Here is a 16,389-nt window from a genome sequence, read left to right as displayed (position 1 = left end):
GTATCCCTTAGACAGAAAGTGTGTCCTATTTGTTCTGTCCTTACTTCAAATTTGAATTACTTGAACTTTACTTCTGGAAGTTAGATTTAATTAAATCTATTGACCAAATGTTTGAAAACAGAGGTGGAGATAGATTCTTCTGTAGTTTTCTCCTGCCTGCACATATACAAGCTGTTAAATTTGAGTTGTCTTGAGGTTTGAAATATAATGAACTTGAAATAAACAAACTGACGTAAGAGGGAAGGTGATGGAGGACTGGTGATGTAGCTCAGTAGTAGAGTCATTTGCCTAGCAGTCACAATGCCTGAATTTGATCCTCAGCATAGAAAGGGCAGGGGGAGGGAGGGAGAGAGGGAGAAGGTGAAGGAATGTTATTATTCTTCATGTGAATTCCAAGGAAGGAAGCTTAAGTGCTTATTCTGAAAAACTTAACCTAACCAGTTGTTTTTCATCTTTCATGTTTCAAATGTCCTTCAACAATGGAGATTTTTTTTTCCCTTGACTACTGTATCTGGGTGAATTCCCCCTATTATATTATTTTTCACAATTCCCTTTCCCTCTTTATCAGGCCTGTCACATTTGTAGTTGCTTGCACCTGCTTGTATCTGCCTCATCAGACTCTGAGGAACATGAAAGTAGGAATTGTGCTATTCTTAATTTCTTTTTGAATCACAGTATCAGGAATAGTGGTACCAAATGAGCTACATTACCAGTCCTCCTTATAACTGTATCAGCTTTTTCTCAGTGCTAATTTGTGTGATTTATAAAAGATTATAGATACATAGATTTTCTTGTAGTAATTAGCAGAATGTATATATATTTTGTGTGTGGATAGAACCTGAGAAATGGGGAAAATATAATAATTATATGAATGATGTGTTGACTCAGAATATAGTATCTCAAAGGTGAGTACTCTGAACTGAGAGAATTTAGAAAACCCTCAGCACCAAGGTCTTCTTTTTGTTTTTACGTTCTCCTATCTTTCCATCTTCTATCCCATCAGAATTACTCTTTGTCAAGGTAGATCATGAAATCTAGAATCCCTCTTCTTCAAAACAAACTATTAAGGGACTGGGGTTGTGGCTCAGCGGTAGAGCGCTCCCTTAGCATATACAAGGCCCTGGGTTCGATCCTCAGCACCACATAAAAATAAATAAATAAAACAAAGGTATTGTGTCCAACTACAACTAAAAAAAATAAATATTAAAAAAACTATTAAAATCTAGAAAAGGTCACTGCCTCCTTTCTCCCCTTGCAATATTCATTCCAGAGGTGTCATTTGTGTTCCTGGAGGAAGGAGTGCTACACATAGAGGTCAGAAAGAATCTGAACAGATGGGCTTTGCTCCGTTTCCCCAATCTCTATTTCCATTATATCATATTCTTTTGTCCAATCACATTTCCACAAGATTTGTACATTCTTCTTCAGCCTAAGCTGAAGAAGTTTTCCTTGTATGTTAGTAAAGCTTAGATTAAATAAATTTGCTACACTTTTCTCTTGTTAACCTGTTTTTTGTTATAGGAGTGTTGGCTAAGGCCCCTACTATGGGTGAAAAAAATTCTCACACCTTTTTGCCCCTACAGATTCTTTTGGGAATATACTGTTGATATCTCTAGGCCATGAATGCTGCTGAACCACCTACAATGCACAGAAAAGATCCACAATAAAGAATTACCCAGCTTAAAATGTCAATAGTGCTAAGGGTGAGCATTTCAAGCAACTAAAAAGTTAAAGTTGTTGACTAGGCCTTGATAAGGTAGAGACAGGGTGTACTTAGTATTCTAGTATTGTAGTATCATGCCACCCTATGGTTCTAGTGTTTCCTCATTAATGGATTTCAGACTTATTAAGAGTGCCTCTGGCATACTCAGAATCTGGTTTTGGCTCATTTTAATGGATGTGGTATAATGTAATAGGGGTTGGTGGCTAGAGTTTGAGTTTTGGAACTCCATTTTATTTTAAAAAAACATTACCCCAAATATAGTGGTGTATTTAACATATTCTTTTGTGTGTGTGTGGAGGGGGTACTGGGGATTGAACCCCAGATATGCTTTACCACTAATCTACATCTTAGACCATTTTTTTTTATTAGCTACACATGACATTACAATGATCTTGGCAATTTATACATTTGGGGTATAATTTCTCATTTTTCTGATTGTACAGATTGCAGAATCACATCGTTCATACAGTCACCTATATGCATACAGCAATCATAATTTCTAGTCTATTCTGCTGCCCTTCCTATCCCTGCTTCCCCTCCCCTCCCCTCCCATCACTTCTCTCTATCCAATCTAATGTGACACACTTTTTTTTTCTTTTTCTCCTCACAATATCATACATGTATTCTGTATAACAGTGAGGGTCTCCTTCCATCTTCCGTGCAACTCCCCTTCTCCCTCCTTTTTCTTAGACCATTTTGATTTTTTAAATTTTTGAGAGAGGGTCTTTGCTCAATTGCACAATCTCGACTTGAACTTGTATTCCTTCTGTCTCAGCTGGGAATATAGGCATGCACCACTGTGCCTGGCATGATTAACATATTCTTATTATCTCATATCATCAATATGTATTGAAATTGAATGCATGTATCTCACAAGTAAATGAAAAAACATGATAAATATGGGCTGAGATATAGGAAGTTGTTAGTAATGGAGAGAGGTGTTTATTTCCAGGTGAATATTCTTAAACAGTGTTTCGTTAGCTTAAAATGTCGGGTGATTTAGCAAGTGAGATGAGGCCCAAAATTCTTCATTTTTATCAGGTTCTGAGTAACAAGTATATGTTAAATCATTGCACAAAATAAGTATAAGTATCACTATTTTCTGACCAAAAGAAATACAACTATTTTTTAAAAGACTTTTTCTGCTTTTTACTTATTTGTAACTTTTTAAAAAAATTATACAGGTGACAAAACTAATGTTGGAGAAAATTTGAAAAAAAAATAGATAAAAGAGAAAAGTTTACTACTACCATTTCAGTGAAGTTGCTAGTATTTTTTCATGTTGTCCTTTTGGTTATTTTATTCTGTTTTTTTTAAAAGTGTTCTTTTTTATTATTATTTTTTAAATACACGATAACATTACAATTTTTTATTTATTTTTTTTCAAATGCATTTTCTTTTTTTTATTAGTTGTTCAAGACAATACAATGATCTTGACATATCATACATTTGATTCAAATAGGGTATGAATTCTTATTTTTCCACGGGTACAGATTGCAGGATCACATTGGTTATACTTCCATGTATATACATACAGCAATCCTAGTGTCAGTTGTATTCAGCTGCCCTCCCTATCCCCCTACTCCCCTCCCATCCCTATTGTCTACCCATACTACTATGACACTTATTTCTCTTTCTCTCTTTTTTTCCCCTTCCCTTCCCCCTCACACCATCGTATATGTATTTTGTGAACCCATGAGGGTCTCCTTCCGTCTTCCGTGCATTTCCCCTTCTCTCTCCCTTTCCCTCCCTCCTCTTTTCCTTATTTCGTGGTAATCTTCTTCTCATGCTCTTCCTTCCTACTCTGTTTTGAGTTACCTCCCCCCTTATATCAGCGAAGACATTCCACATTTGTATTTTAGGGATTGGCTAACTTCGCTTAGCAGAATTTGCTCTAATGCCATCCATTTCCCTGCAAATGCCATGATTTTGTTATTTTTTTCTGATGAGTAATATTCCATTGTGTATAAATGCCACAATTTCTTAATCCATTCATCTGTTGAAGGGCATCTGGGTTGGTTCCACAGTCTAGTTCTTGTGAATTGTGCTGCTATGAACATTGATGTAGCTGTGTCCCTGTAGTATGCTCTTTTTAGGTCTTTTGGGTATAGTCCGAGAAGGGTAATAGCTGGGTCAAATGGTGGTTCCATTCCTAGCTTTCCAAGGAATCTCCATACTGCTCTCCAAATTGGCTGCACCAGTTTGCAGTCCCACCAGCAATGTACGACTGTACCTTTTTCTCCACATCCTCACCAGCACTTGTTATTGTTTGACTTCATAGTGGCTGCCTTTCTTACTGGAGTGAGATGGTATCTTAGAGTGGTTTTAATTTGCATTTCTCTGATAGCTAGAGATGGTGAGCATTTTTTGTGTACTTATTGATTGATTGTATATCTTCCTCTGTGAAGTGTCTGTTTAGATTGTTGCCCCATTTGTTGATTGGGTTATTTGTTTTTTTGTTGTTTAACTTTTTGAGTTCTTTGTATACTCTGGAGATTAGTGCTCTATCTGAAGTGTGAGGGGTAAAAATTTGTTCCCAGGATGTAGGCTCCCTATTTATCTCACTTATTATTTCTCTTGCTGAGAAAAAACTTTTTAGTTTGAATATGTCCCATTTGTTGATTCTTAATTTTAACTCTTGTGCTATAGGTGTCCTATTAAGGAATTTGGAGCCCTCTCCCACGAGATGGATATTAGGGCCAACTTTTTCTTCTATTAGATGCAGAGTCTCTTGTTTGATTCCTAGTTCTTTTATCCATTTTGAGTTAACTTTTGTGCATGGTGAGAGAATGGGATTCAATTTCATTTTGTTGCATATGGATTTCCAATTTTCCCGGCACCATTTGTTGAAGATGCTATCCTTTCTCCATTGCATGCTTTTAGCAACTTCGTCTAATATAAGGTAGTTGTAATTTTGTGGATTGGTCTCTGTGTCCTCTATTCTGTACCATTGGTCTACCCGCCTGTTTTGGTACCATTACCTTGCTGTTTTTGTTACTATTGCTCTATAGTATAGTTTGAAATCTGGTATGGCTATACCACCTGTTTCACTCTTCCTGCTTAGGATTGCTTTAGCTATTCTGGGTCTCTTGTTTCTCCAGATGAATTTCATGATTGCTTTTTCTATTTCTGTGAGGAATGCCATTGGGATTTTGATTGGCATTGCATTAAACCTATAGGGTACTTTTGGTAGTATGGCCATTTTAATGATATTAATTCTGCCTATCCATGAACAAGGTATATCTTTCCATCTTCTAAGGTCTTCTTCTCTTTCCCTCTTTAATGTTCTGTAGTTTTCATTGTAAAGGACTTTCACCTCTTTTGTTAGGTTGATTCCCAAATATTCTATTTTTTTTTTGAGGATATTGTGAATGGGGTGGTTGTCCTGATTTCCCGTTCAGAGGATTTGTCACTGATATACAAGAATGCCTTAGATTTATGAGTGTTGATTTTATATCCCTCCACTCTGCTGAATTCATCTACTAGTTCTAGAAGTTTTTTGGGAGAACCTTTTGGGTCCGTTAGGCATAGGATCATGTCAACCGCAAATAGTGCTAATTTCAGTTCTTCTTTTCCTATTTTTATGCCTTTAATTTCTATCATCTGTCTTATTGCTATAGCTAGGGTTTCAAGAACTATGTTGAATAAGAGTGGTGAGAGAGGGCATCCCTATCTTGTTCCAGATTTTAGAGGGAATGCCTTCAGTTTTTCTCCATTTAGAGTGATGCTAGCCTGAGGCTTAGCATCAATAGCTTTTACAATGTTGAGGTAAGTTCCTGTTATCCCTAGTTTTTCTAATGTTTTGAATATAAAGGGATGTTGTATTTTGTCGAAAGCTTTTTCTGCGTCTATCAAGATGATCATATAGTTTTTAATCTTTAAGTCTATTGATGTGGTGGATTACATTTATTGATTTCTGTATATTGAACCAGCCTTGCATCCCAGGGATAAATCCTGCTTGATCATGGTGCACAATCTTTTTGATATATTTTTGTATCTGATTTGCCAGAATTTTTTTTTATTGGTTATTCAAAACATTACAGAGCTCATGATATATAATCTTTCATACATTTGACTCAATTGGGTTATGAACTCCCATTTTTACCCCAAATACAAATTGCAGAATCACATAGGTTACACACTCACATTTTTACATAATGGCATGTTAGTGACTGTTTTATTCTGCTACCTTTCCTATCCCCTACTATCCCCCCTCCCCTCCCCACCCATCATCCCTCTCTACCTCATCTGCTGTTGTTCAATTCTCTCCCTTGTTTCCCCCCCCTTTCCCCTCACATCCTCTTCTATGTAATTTTGTGTAACATTGAGGGTCTCCTACCATTTCCATATGCTTTCCCTTCTCTCTCCCTTTCTCTCCCCCTACTCGTCTTTGTTTAATGTTAATCATTTCCTCATGCTCTTCCTCCCTGTTCTGTTCTTAGTTGCTCTCTTTATATCAAAGAAGACATTTGGATTTGCCAGAATTTTGAGGATTTTTGCATCTATGTTCATTAGAGATATTGGTCTGTAGTTTTCTTTCTTTGAAGTGTCCTTATCTGGTTTAGGAATCAGGGTTATGTTGGCCTCGTAGAATGAATTTGGAAGTACTCCTTCTTTTTCTATTTCGCGAAATAGCTTGAGAAGTATTGGTATTAGTTCTTCTTTAAAGGTTCTGTAAAACTCTGCTGTATACCCATTCGGTCCTGGGCTTTTCTTGGTTGGTAGTCTTTTGATGGCTTCTTCTATTTCTTCAATTGATATTGGTCTGTTTAAGTTGTGTGTATCCTCCTGACTCAAACTGGGCAGATCACATGACTTAAGAAATTTATCGATACCTTCACTATCTTCTATTTTATTGGAGTATAAGGTTTCAAAATAATTTCTCATTATCTTCTGTATTTCTGTAGTGTCTGTTGTGATATTACCTTTTTCATCCCGTATGCTAGTAATTTGAGTTCTCTATCTTTTTCTCTTCGTTAGCATGGCTAAGGGTCTGTCGATCTTATTTACTTTTTTGAAGAACCAAGTTTTAGTTTTGTCAATTTTGTCAATTGTTTCTTTTATTTCAATTTCATTGATTTCAGCTCTGATTTTAATTATTTCTTGCCTTCTACTGCATTTGCTGTTGTTTTGCTCTTCTTTTTCAAGGGCTTTGAGATGAAGTGTGAGATCATTTATTTGTTGGTTTTTCTTCTTTTTGAGGAATGAGCTCCAATTTTCCTCTTAGAACAGCTTTCATTGTGTCCCATAGACTCTGACATGTTGTGTCTGTGTTTTCATTTATCTCAATGAATTTTTTAATTTCCTCCTTGATGTCATCTGTAACCCATTGATTGTTCAGTCACATATTGTTCATTCTGCAAGTGATGTAGGGTTTTCCCCTTCTTCTTTTATTGTTGATTTCCAGTTTCATTCCATTATGATCAGATAAGCTGTATAGTATTATCTCTACTCCTTTATAATTGCTAAGAGTTGCCCTATGGCATAATATATGGTCTATTTTTGAAAAGGATCCGCTGCTGAGAAAAAAGTATATCCGCTTGTTGATGGTTGATATATCCTATATATGTCGGTTAAGTCTAGGTTTTAATTGTGTTATTGAGTTCTATAGTTTCTTTATTCAACTTTTGTTTGGAAGATCTGTCCAGTGGTGAGAGAGGTATATTGAAGTCACCTATAATTATTGTGTTGTGGTCAATTTGTCCCTTGAACTTGAGGAAGGTTTGTTTTATGAACGTGGCAGCACCATTGTTTGGGGCATATAAGTTGATAATTGTTATGTCTTGTTGGTGAATGGTTCCCTTTAACAGTATATAGTGTCCTTCTTTATCCCTTTTGATTAATTTTGGCTTGAAGTCGATTTTATTTGATATGAGTATAGCCACCCCTGCTTGCTTCCAAGGCCTAAGTGTGTGGTATGATTTTTCCCAGCTTTTCACCTTCAGCCTGTGTATGTCTTTTCCTATCAGATGAGTCTCCTGAAGGCAGCATATTGTTGGATTTGCTTTTTTAATTCAGGTTGCTAGCCTATGTCGTTTAATTGGTGAGTTTAAGCCATTAACATTTAGGGTTACTATTGATATATGGCTTGTACTTCCAGTCATGTTTGTTTTTTTATTTAATTATTTTTAAGATTTGGTTTGTTTTTCCTCTTTGTTTAGTTTTTCATCCCCCCCCTTTACTGAGGTACTGCCCACTGTTGTTTTTTGTTGTTGTTTTTTATTTCCTCTTCATGTAGTGTTTTGCCCAAAATGCTTTGCAGTGCTGGTTTTCTGGCTGCGAATTCTTTTAACTTTTGTTTATCATGGAAGATTTTTATTGCATTGTCAAATCTGAGGCTTAGTTTTGCTGGATATAAAACTCTTGGTTCCCACCCATTATCTTTCAGTGTTGAAAAACGTTCCAGGATCTTCTCGCTTTCAGTGTCTGTGATGAGAAATTCACCGTTAACCTAATTGGTTTACCCCTAAATGTAATCTGCCTCCTTTCTTTTGTAGCTTTTAATATTCTCTCCTTGTTCTGTATGTTGGATATATTCATAACAATGTGTCCTGGAGTTGGTCTATTGTGATTCTGTATGTTTGGTATTCTGTAGGCTTCTAGTATTTGTAAATCTGCTTCATTCTTCATGTCTGGAAAGTTTTCTAAAATTATTTCATTTAACAGTTGCTCATTCTTTTGGTTTGGACCTCTATACCTTCCTGTATCCCAATGACTCTTAAATTTGTTTTTTTTTTTATGATATCCCATATCTCTTGGATGTTTTGCTCATAATTTCTTACCAACTTTTCTGAGTTGACTAGACTCTTTTCGAGATGATATATTTTGTCTTCATTGTCTCATGTTCTGATTTCTACTTGGTCTACTCTACTGGTGATACTTTCATTTGTTTTTTTAATTTGGTTTATACTTTCCTTCATTTCTAGGATTTCTGTTTTTTTTATAACCTCTATATCCCTGTAGAGTTGTTTGTTTGCTTTTTGAATTTGTTTGTATAATTCATTGTCGGGGTGTTCTTTCATTGCTTGCATTTGCTGTCTAATGATCTCTTTAAGATTCCATTCCATCTGAGTCAGGTATGCCTTGAGTTCCTTATTTGACCATTGTTCTGGTGCATCTAGCATCTCCTGTAAATTTAAGCTATCATGCATTGTTTGTGTTCCTTTTCTTCCTTTTTTTGTAGGGCTCATGTTCCTTTCCAGCTCTGTTTGACTGTTGTGTTATTATTTTCTTCTATAAATTTGTTTTGGTTTTGTATAGCTCCAAGATCTCTCCTTTGTGTTCGGAGACAATGTTTAGAGATGTTGGATTTAGTTGTGATTTAAGGTAAATTCCTTAGTTTCATTAAAGGCCTACAGATTTTGATGGCATATAGAGAATTGAGGTTTGAACTTAGTATTTATGTTGAGGTCAGGAGATGTGATGGTATGGAGGTTAGTATATCTTAGCTTCTTTGGGGGGTTGCTCAAATGAAGTCGGATATTAACAAGAGAATAGACAGGAGTACTTGGGGGTAGTTAAGGGCTTAGGCGGACTGTAGACTGGCTGGCAACATTCATCAATTTGCATTTAGTAAATTACACGGTAATCGGAGTGGTTGTGCTTGGGAGGAAAGATAGGGAAAAGGTAAGGAAGCAAACCAAGAAAGAGAGAGAGAGAAAAAAGAAAGAGAAAAAATAGAAAGAAAAAGAAGAAATGATAAAAAATAATAATAAAATAAAGTACAATTTAAAAAAAAGAGGAAAAAAAGCACTGTTAGGCTTCTATTTTCTTCGCTTCTAGTAGGTGGAGCTGTGCCTTCTAGACCAAGATTTTGCCCTTGGGCTGTAGGAAACAATCTGTATGAGGCCACTGCCTCCTCCCCAACCTGGTGTCTCTCCAATCCTGTTCAATTAGGTTTGTTCCTGGCCTCTAGTCTCCTCGCTTCTCCTGCCAGACAAGCCTTCCCCAGTGTGGTACCTCTCCGCAGTTCAAGCTACACTCTGGGCCTGCAGTTTCCCGGATGTGGAGTGCGGGTATTGGGAACTGGCCCCCTATTCTTTTGATTCCCTCCGATAGCCACTCCCCCGAGAGCTGGCCAGACAGGTTTCGTTTAGCCGCTGGTGGGAGGGGGGAGTTGGAGGTCAGGTATCTTTACTTTTCTCCACGCCTCTGATATTCACGCCCACTCTGATATTCACGTCCCCAGAAAGCCGGGGAGAGATTTTATGCGATTTCCCCACTGTATGGGAGAGGGGCTGAGTGTTACACACCTGTTCTGTCACTGAACTTGCTGTGTCTGTCTGGCGATGGTGACGTCAGCTCCCCAATATGGTGTCCACTGACTTCCTGGGTGGGGTGTTCGGTGTGGAGGGCAGATCTGGACTGTTTCTCTCCCCATCTCCATCCCAGAACTCGGCCTGAAGCACCGTGAAGGCACAGTTGGCAGGACCCCACAGAATCCGTAGCACCCTTTCTCTGCGTTGCTGGCACGTCGGTGCACAGGCTCCATCTGCGGGGCAGGCCGCTGATCAATCAGCCTGAATCTCCGCGGGCATGGCTCACTCACAATTGAGCAGCGATCACTGATCCTCAGGTGCTGAAATTCTTCCTCTAGGTTTCAGTGCACCCCAGTTTTGCTGGACATTCCTATCAAGATAGCTTCCGGCGGGTCTAAACTTGCTAATCACCTGAGCAGTGACTCGGGACACGGGGGTGTCGCTCTCTATTTGCTGCCATCTTCTTCTACATTACAATTTTTTATCTCTGTATATAAAGTATGTTCACACCAATTTATGCCATTATACATGTACTTTTTTTTGCATTACAATTCTTAATACACATATATATCACAATTTTTCATATCTCTGTATATAAGGTTTGTTGACACCCAATTCAAGTCTTCATACATGTACTTTATATAATGATGACCATCACATTCCACCATCCTTGCTAATCCCCTTCCCCCTCCCTTTCCCTACCACCCCTCTTCCCTATCTAGAATTAATCTAATCCTCCCATGCTCTCCCTCCCTACCCCACTATCAGTTATCCCCCCTTATATCAGAGAAAACATTTGGCATTTGTTTTTTTTGGGATTGGCTAACTTCACTTAGCATTAATTTCTCCAGTGCCATCCATTTACCTGCAAATGCCATGATTTTGTTCTTTTTTTAATGCTGAGTAATATTCCATTGTGTATAAATGCCACATTTTTTTAAATCTATTCATCCACTGAAGTACATCTAAGTTGGCTTCACAGTTTAGCTTTTGTGAATTATGCTGCTATAAACATTGATGTGGCTGTGTCCCTGTAGTATGCTATTTTTAAGTTCTTTGAGTATAGTCAGAGAAGAGGAATAGGGTCAAATGGTGGTTTCATTCCCTGATTTCCAAGGAATCTCCATACTGCTTTCCAAATTGGCTGCACCAATTTTCAGTCCCACCAGCAGTGTATGAGTGTACCTTTTTCCCCATATCCTCGCTAACACTTGTTGTTGTTTGTCTTCATAATATCTGCCATTCTGACTGGAGTGAGATGATATCTTAGAGTAGTTTTGATTTGCATTTCTCTGTTGCTAGAGATGATGATCATTTTTTTCATATATTTGTTGATTGATATTATATCCTCTTCTGAGAAGTGTCTGTTCAGGTCCTTGGCCCATTTATTGATTGGGTTATTTGTTTTTTTGGTGTTTAGCTTCTTGAGTTCTTTATATACCCTAGAGATTAGTGCTCTATCTGATGTGTGAGAGGTAAAAATTTGCTCCCAAGATGTAGGCTCTCTGTTCACCTCACAGATTATTTCTTCTGCTGAGAAAAAACTTTTTAGTTTGAATCCATCCCATTTATTGATTCTTGTTTTTAATTCTTGTGCTATAGGAGTCTTATTAAGGAAGTTAGGGCCTAATCCCACATGATGAAGATTAGGGCCTACTTTTTCTTCTATTAGATGCAGAATCTCTGGTTTAATTCCTAGTCCTTGATCCATTTTGAGTTAAGTTTTGTGCATGGTGAGAGATAGGGATTCAATTTCATTTTGTTGCATATGGATTTCCAGTTTTCCCAATACCATTTGTTGAAGATGCTATCTTTTCTCCAGTGCATGTTTTTGGCACCTTTGTCTAATATAAGATAATTGTAATTTTGTCCTCTATTCTGTATCATTGGTCTACTGGCCTGTTTTGGTGCCAATACCATGCTGGTTTTGTTACTATTGCTCTGTAGTATAGTTTAAGGTCTGGTATAGCAATGCCACCTGTTTTGCTCTTCCTGCTTAGAACTGCTTTAGCTATTCTGGGTCTCTTATTTTTCCAGATGAATTTCATGATTGCTTTTTCTATTTCTGTGAGGAATGCCATTGGGATTTTGATCAGAATTGCATTAAACTTGTATAGTGCTTTTGGTATATGGTCATTTTGATAATATTAATTCTGCTTATCCATGAGCAAGGTAGATCTTTACATCTTCTAATGTCGTCTTTGAAGATTTCTCTCTTTAAGGTTCTGTAGATTTGATTGTATAGATGTTTCACCTCTTTTGTTGATTCCCAAGTATCTTATTTTATTTTTTTGAGGATATTTCCTTCTCAGAGGATTTGTCACTTATACAGAAATACCTTTGATTTTTGTGTGTTGATTTTATATCCTGCTACATTGCTGAATTCATTTACTAGTTCTAGAAGTTTTCTGGTGGAGTTTTTTTTTTGGTCTTATAGGTATAGAATCATATCATCAGCAAATAGTGCTAGTTTAAGTTCTTCTTTTCTTATACTTATTTTATTCTTAAAATAAAAAATACTCAAGGTATATGCATTTTGCAATTTTGTATTTTATTTTGTTGGGGGAAAAAAGAAAGAAAAATATTCCCTTTATTATTTTCTCACTTCTATTATTTTTTTTCAGCTTTGAATAATTCATTTTAGGAAAGGATTTTTCACTTTGAAAGAGGCCTGCTAAAAGATCAGTTTATATGCCTTGCTGTGGAGACATTTTTTGTAACTGGCTATGTCATGTGGCAGTTAAAAATATAATTAAATCTAAAATGAGAAAAGTTTTTGCCTTTAAATTTGATTTTATTTGCCCTTGAAGATTCATTACTGATATTCTGGAACTTGACCTAGTCAAAGTATATGCTATTGCTATTTGAAATTAAACTTTTTTTTCCCCTTAAATACCTTTTCTTCCTTAAAATGGAAGCTCAGTGACAAGAGCTGGGATGAAAGAACAGGTATGCCTTGATATGTGCTGTTAATCAAAAACTCTGAATAAGTTAAGCATTTGTTATCATGAATCTAATTTTCCATTTACTTATATCATTAATTCAGAAATGCTCTGAATTAATGTCAGTCAGCTTTCTGTTATTGTAACACATATCTGAGATAATCAGCTAAATCGTAAAGGTTTATTTTGGCTTACAGTTTCAGTTATTAATTGGTTGGCTCTGGGGTTTTTTTTGGGGGGGGGGCCTGTGGGAGCACATCATGGTGGGAGTTCATGGTGGAACAAAACTACTTACTTCATGACTAAGAAGTGAGAGTAAAAAGAGAAGAGACTGAGATCCCACAGTTCCTAAGGATATGCCCCTAAAGACCTCTACTAGCCTCTACCTCTTAAAGTTTTTACTACCTCCCAGTAGTTTCAAGCTGAGGACCAAGACACAAAGCTGTAAAGAATTTTAAAGATTTTTATAGTAAATTACCCTTTATTCTGTTTTTCATGTAGCTTATTTATCTTATAACCTGCTTACCTTAGGTAGGTTCAGTGTATATTCTGATAGGCTTCTAGATTGACAAGCAATTAGCTTATACTCTGCAAGTTTTTTCATATGTGCATCTTGTCAATCTAAAAATGTCAATAACTTATAACAGACTTTCTTCTCCTTATCCTTGGTATTTGTCTTCCATGACACTTTAATCTTTCAAGCCTCTTGATTGATAGTTTCTGGGCTGGGGCTATAGCTCCAGAATAGAGTATTTGATTTTCATGAGCGAAGTCCTGGGTTCAATCCTCAGTGCCTTTTTAAAAAAATTGACAAGTTTCTGAAAGCGATTTTGTAATATACTTCATTGGTTGGTTAGTCTATCCTACTGTTGAGAATGATTGTTTTACAGATTTCCTTAGGTATAACTCTTTCAGGAATGAATTTTAAATCTCTTATCATTAATCATAATTGGTTCCATTTGGGCCTCCTGCAGTTGACGGAAAGCAACATTGTAAGTAGTCCAAAGGTTTTTAAAGCCATATGTTCCGAAGAGCATGCTAATGGTTTAGTAAGCTCATATACTCTGTTAAGTTATCAATGTGATTAGGCTCCATAGCAACTCTTAGCATTCTGTAAATATGCCAAAGACTTAGCATATTCACTTAGCTGAGTTCAATTTTTATACAAATAACCCTGCAGACTAATAGTACTAAAAAGTTCCTCATCTCTTTTTTCAGAAAATGTATCATCTACAATATGCAGTCTGCCTCAGTTGGATAACTCTGCAACTTACTCAAAAGAAGTACCTGAGGTCTTCTGTTTTTCCTTACCTACTGTATTGGTTAAGTTCAGCAACAAGTAACAGAGATCCAAATGAAAGGCTTTAAAAAGGTAGAAGTTTGGGATTGAGGTGTAGCTCAGTGGTTGACCAGCATGCTCTGGGTTGGAATCCCAGCATGGCAAAAAAAGAAGAAGAAGAAGAAAAAAAAGTTTATTTGGCTTTTAAATAAAAGTCCAGAGATGGATACTGTTCCATGCAGTCTTCAGAATACCAGACTTTTCCATCAGATTACTCCATTGTCCCTTGGCTATGATTCCTTGTCCTCATGGCCCAAGGGTCTATCATATTCACTTCTAAGGCAATGGATGCAGAAGCTACCCATAGGTCTTACGCTTATATCCCATTGATTAGACTTTAGTCACATGGTCATATATAACTTTAGTGGAGGGAAGAACATGTTTTTAATCTGGGTGGCTACATGTCCAATTTATTTCTATAGAAAAGGGAATGATGGATATTGGAACAGATTGCAGCCTGCCATACTCTGTTTATTATTTCACCTGTTGTTTTTGAGTAGATAGATTTCAACAGCTTCATGCCAGTTTTAACATAGTGTCTTTAGGATACTATTGATAATATCTTTAAATACAGACAAAAATCAGGGGAAAAATAGACTTGATATGAACTCTGCATCAGCATATTTACATAAAAATCCTTTTGAGTTTCTATATATCACTAGAGACTACTTCCTCTTTTAACTTTTAGTTATAGATGGACTCAATAATATCTTTATTTTGTTTACTTATTTTTATTTTATGTGGTGCTGAGGATCGAACCTATTGCCTCAAGTGTGTAAAGCAAGCGCTCTGCCACTGAGCCACAACCCCAGCCCTATTTCCTCTTAAAAATTTTTTTTTTAGTTGTAGATGGACATGACACCTTTATTTATTTATTTAAATTTTTTTTAGTTGTTGATGGATTTTAATTTAATTAGTTAATTAATTTATATATATGTAGTGCTGAGAATCGAACCCAGTGCCTCATAATGCTATGCAAGCACTCTACCACTGAGCCACAGCCCCTTATTTATTTATTTTTTATGTGGTGCTGAGAATTGAACCCAGTGCTTCACATGTGCTAGGCAAGAGCTCTACCACTGAGCTACAAACCCAGCCCATACTTTCTCTTTGAACACAGTTTATCATTTGGATCAGAGAGTCAGCTGACTAGTAGCTATGTTTATGAAAGATCCTTCTGGTCTTCAAATAGTTCTGGTTATAAAACCTAGGCTATGAAGACATATCATTCTCAATACCTTTTATAATTCTGATGCACAGCTTACCTCCTTAGAAAGGTGAGGATGCTTATCTCACCTCCTGAATATATGAGAATATTGAAAGAAGATGATGAATGTGGGAACAGAGGCAAAAAATGACAGAAATACTGTATTGATTTAAAAAAGTTTCCCTAGTAATAATATAAGACAGGATATAGAAATAGAACATGGAACCTTGGGAGGTGGGGATTCCTAGAATAGAAATGAAGACCAAGATCAGCTAATGGGCAGTAATTTGCCCCTGTATTTTAGGAAGTTGTGTATGCCTGTGTGCATTTATTTGGTATCAGATTTTTATCTATAGGGTTTTGTGCAACGAAAGAAAATGGGATGATGCTTCTATCTTTCCCAGTGAATGAGAAAACATTATTCTCAACTTTTAATGTTCAGTCAGCATGCAGTTTTGAAGCTGATGAATTGAGTTTAAGGTTGGGAGTATGAGGAAAAAATAGAAAGGGCCAACTCCTTCTGAATTGTTCAAATGAGCACAATGAGTTCCTGTGGAATTGACTGATCTTAGCAGTAGGATTTCCGGGGTGACTGAAATGATTGAATTTGCCATAATGCCAGTGACTTGCAGGATATCTGAAAACATACTTGACTGAATTCCAAAAAAGAACAGATCTGTCCAAGGATATCACATTGATGTCACACCCTTTACCCCTTGTGCTTGAGGTATTACAATTGGCATATATTTTACTGTACATAAAATATTCACATGCAGCTATGTTTTTATTTTTGTCTATTTAAAATGAAGCCTGGAAAACCAAGAATTTAGTTTCCTTTATTAAATTGTAGATGTTAAATTGTAGATGGACCTTATTATTATTTTTTAAAATTGTGGAACACTTTTAGCTTTCTCAAAGCA

At 36.5% G+C, this 16,389-nt stretch overlaps 1 protein-coding gene across 3 annotated transcripts in view; it reads left to right on the top strand.

Annotated features, from left to right (window-relative positions):
• The window catches only part of COMMD1 (copper metabolism domain containing 1), a 206,755-nt gene that overhangs the window by 95,920 nt on the left and 94,446 nt on the right, over positions 1-16,389 (top strand). The window contains exon 3 of one of the 3 annotated variants that reach the window (XM_081265547.1): positions 14,142-14,306. The exons of the other annotated variants lie outside the window; for them this stretch is intronic. Coding sequence (XP_081121673.1) covers positions 14,142-14,291 — 150 coding nt within the window. The 3' untranslated portion in view covers positions 14,292-14,306. Of the gene's footprint in view, positions 1-14,141; positions 14,307-16,389 lie in introns of those variants that run through there. 3 annotated transcript variants of the gene reach the window in all.

The sequence above is a fragment of the Spermophilus citellus genome (assembly GCF_964194105.1).
Source record: "Spermophilus citellus genome assembly, chromosome: 13".
NCBI lineage: Eukaryota > Metazoa > Chordata > Mammalia > Rodentia > Sciuridae > Spermophilus > Spermophilus citellus.
The sequence above is the reverse complement of the archived record's forward strand: the minus strand, read 5'-3'. Positions and strand labels throughout refer to the sequence as shown.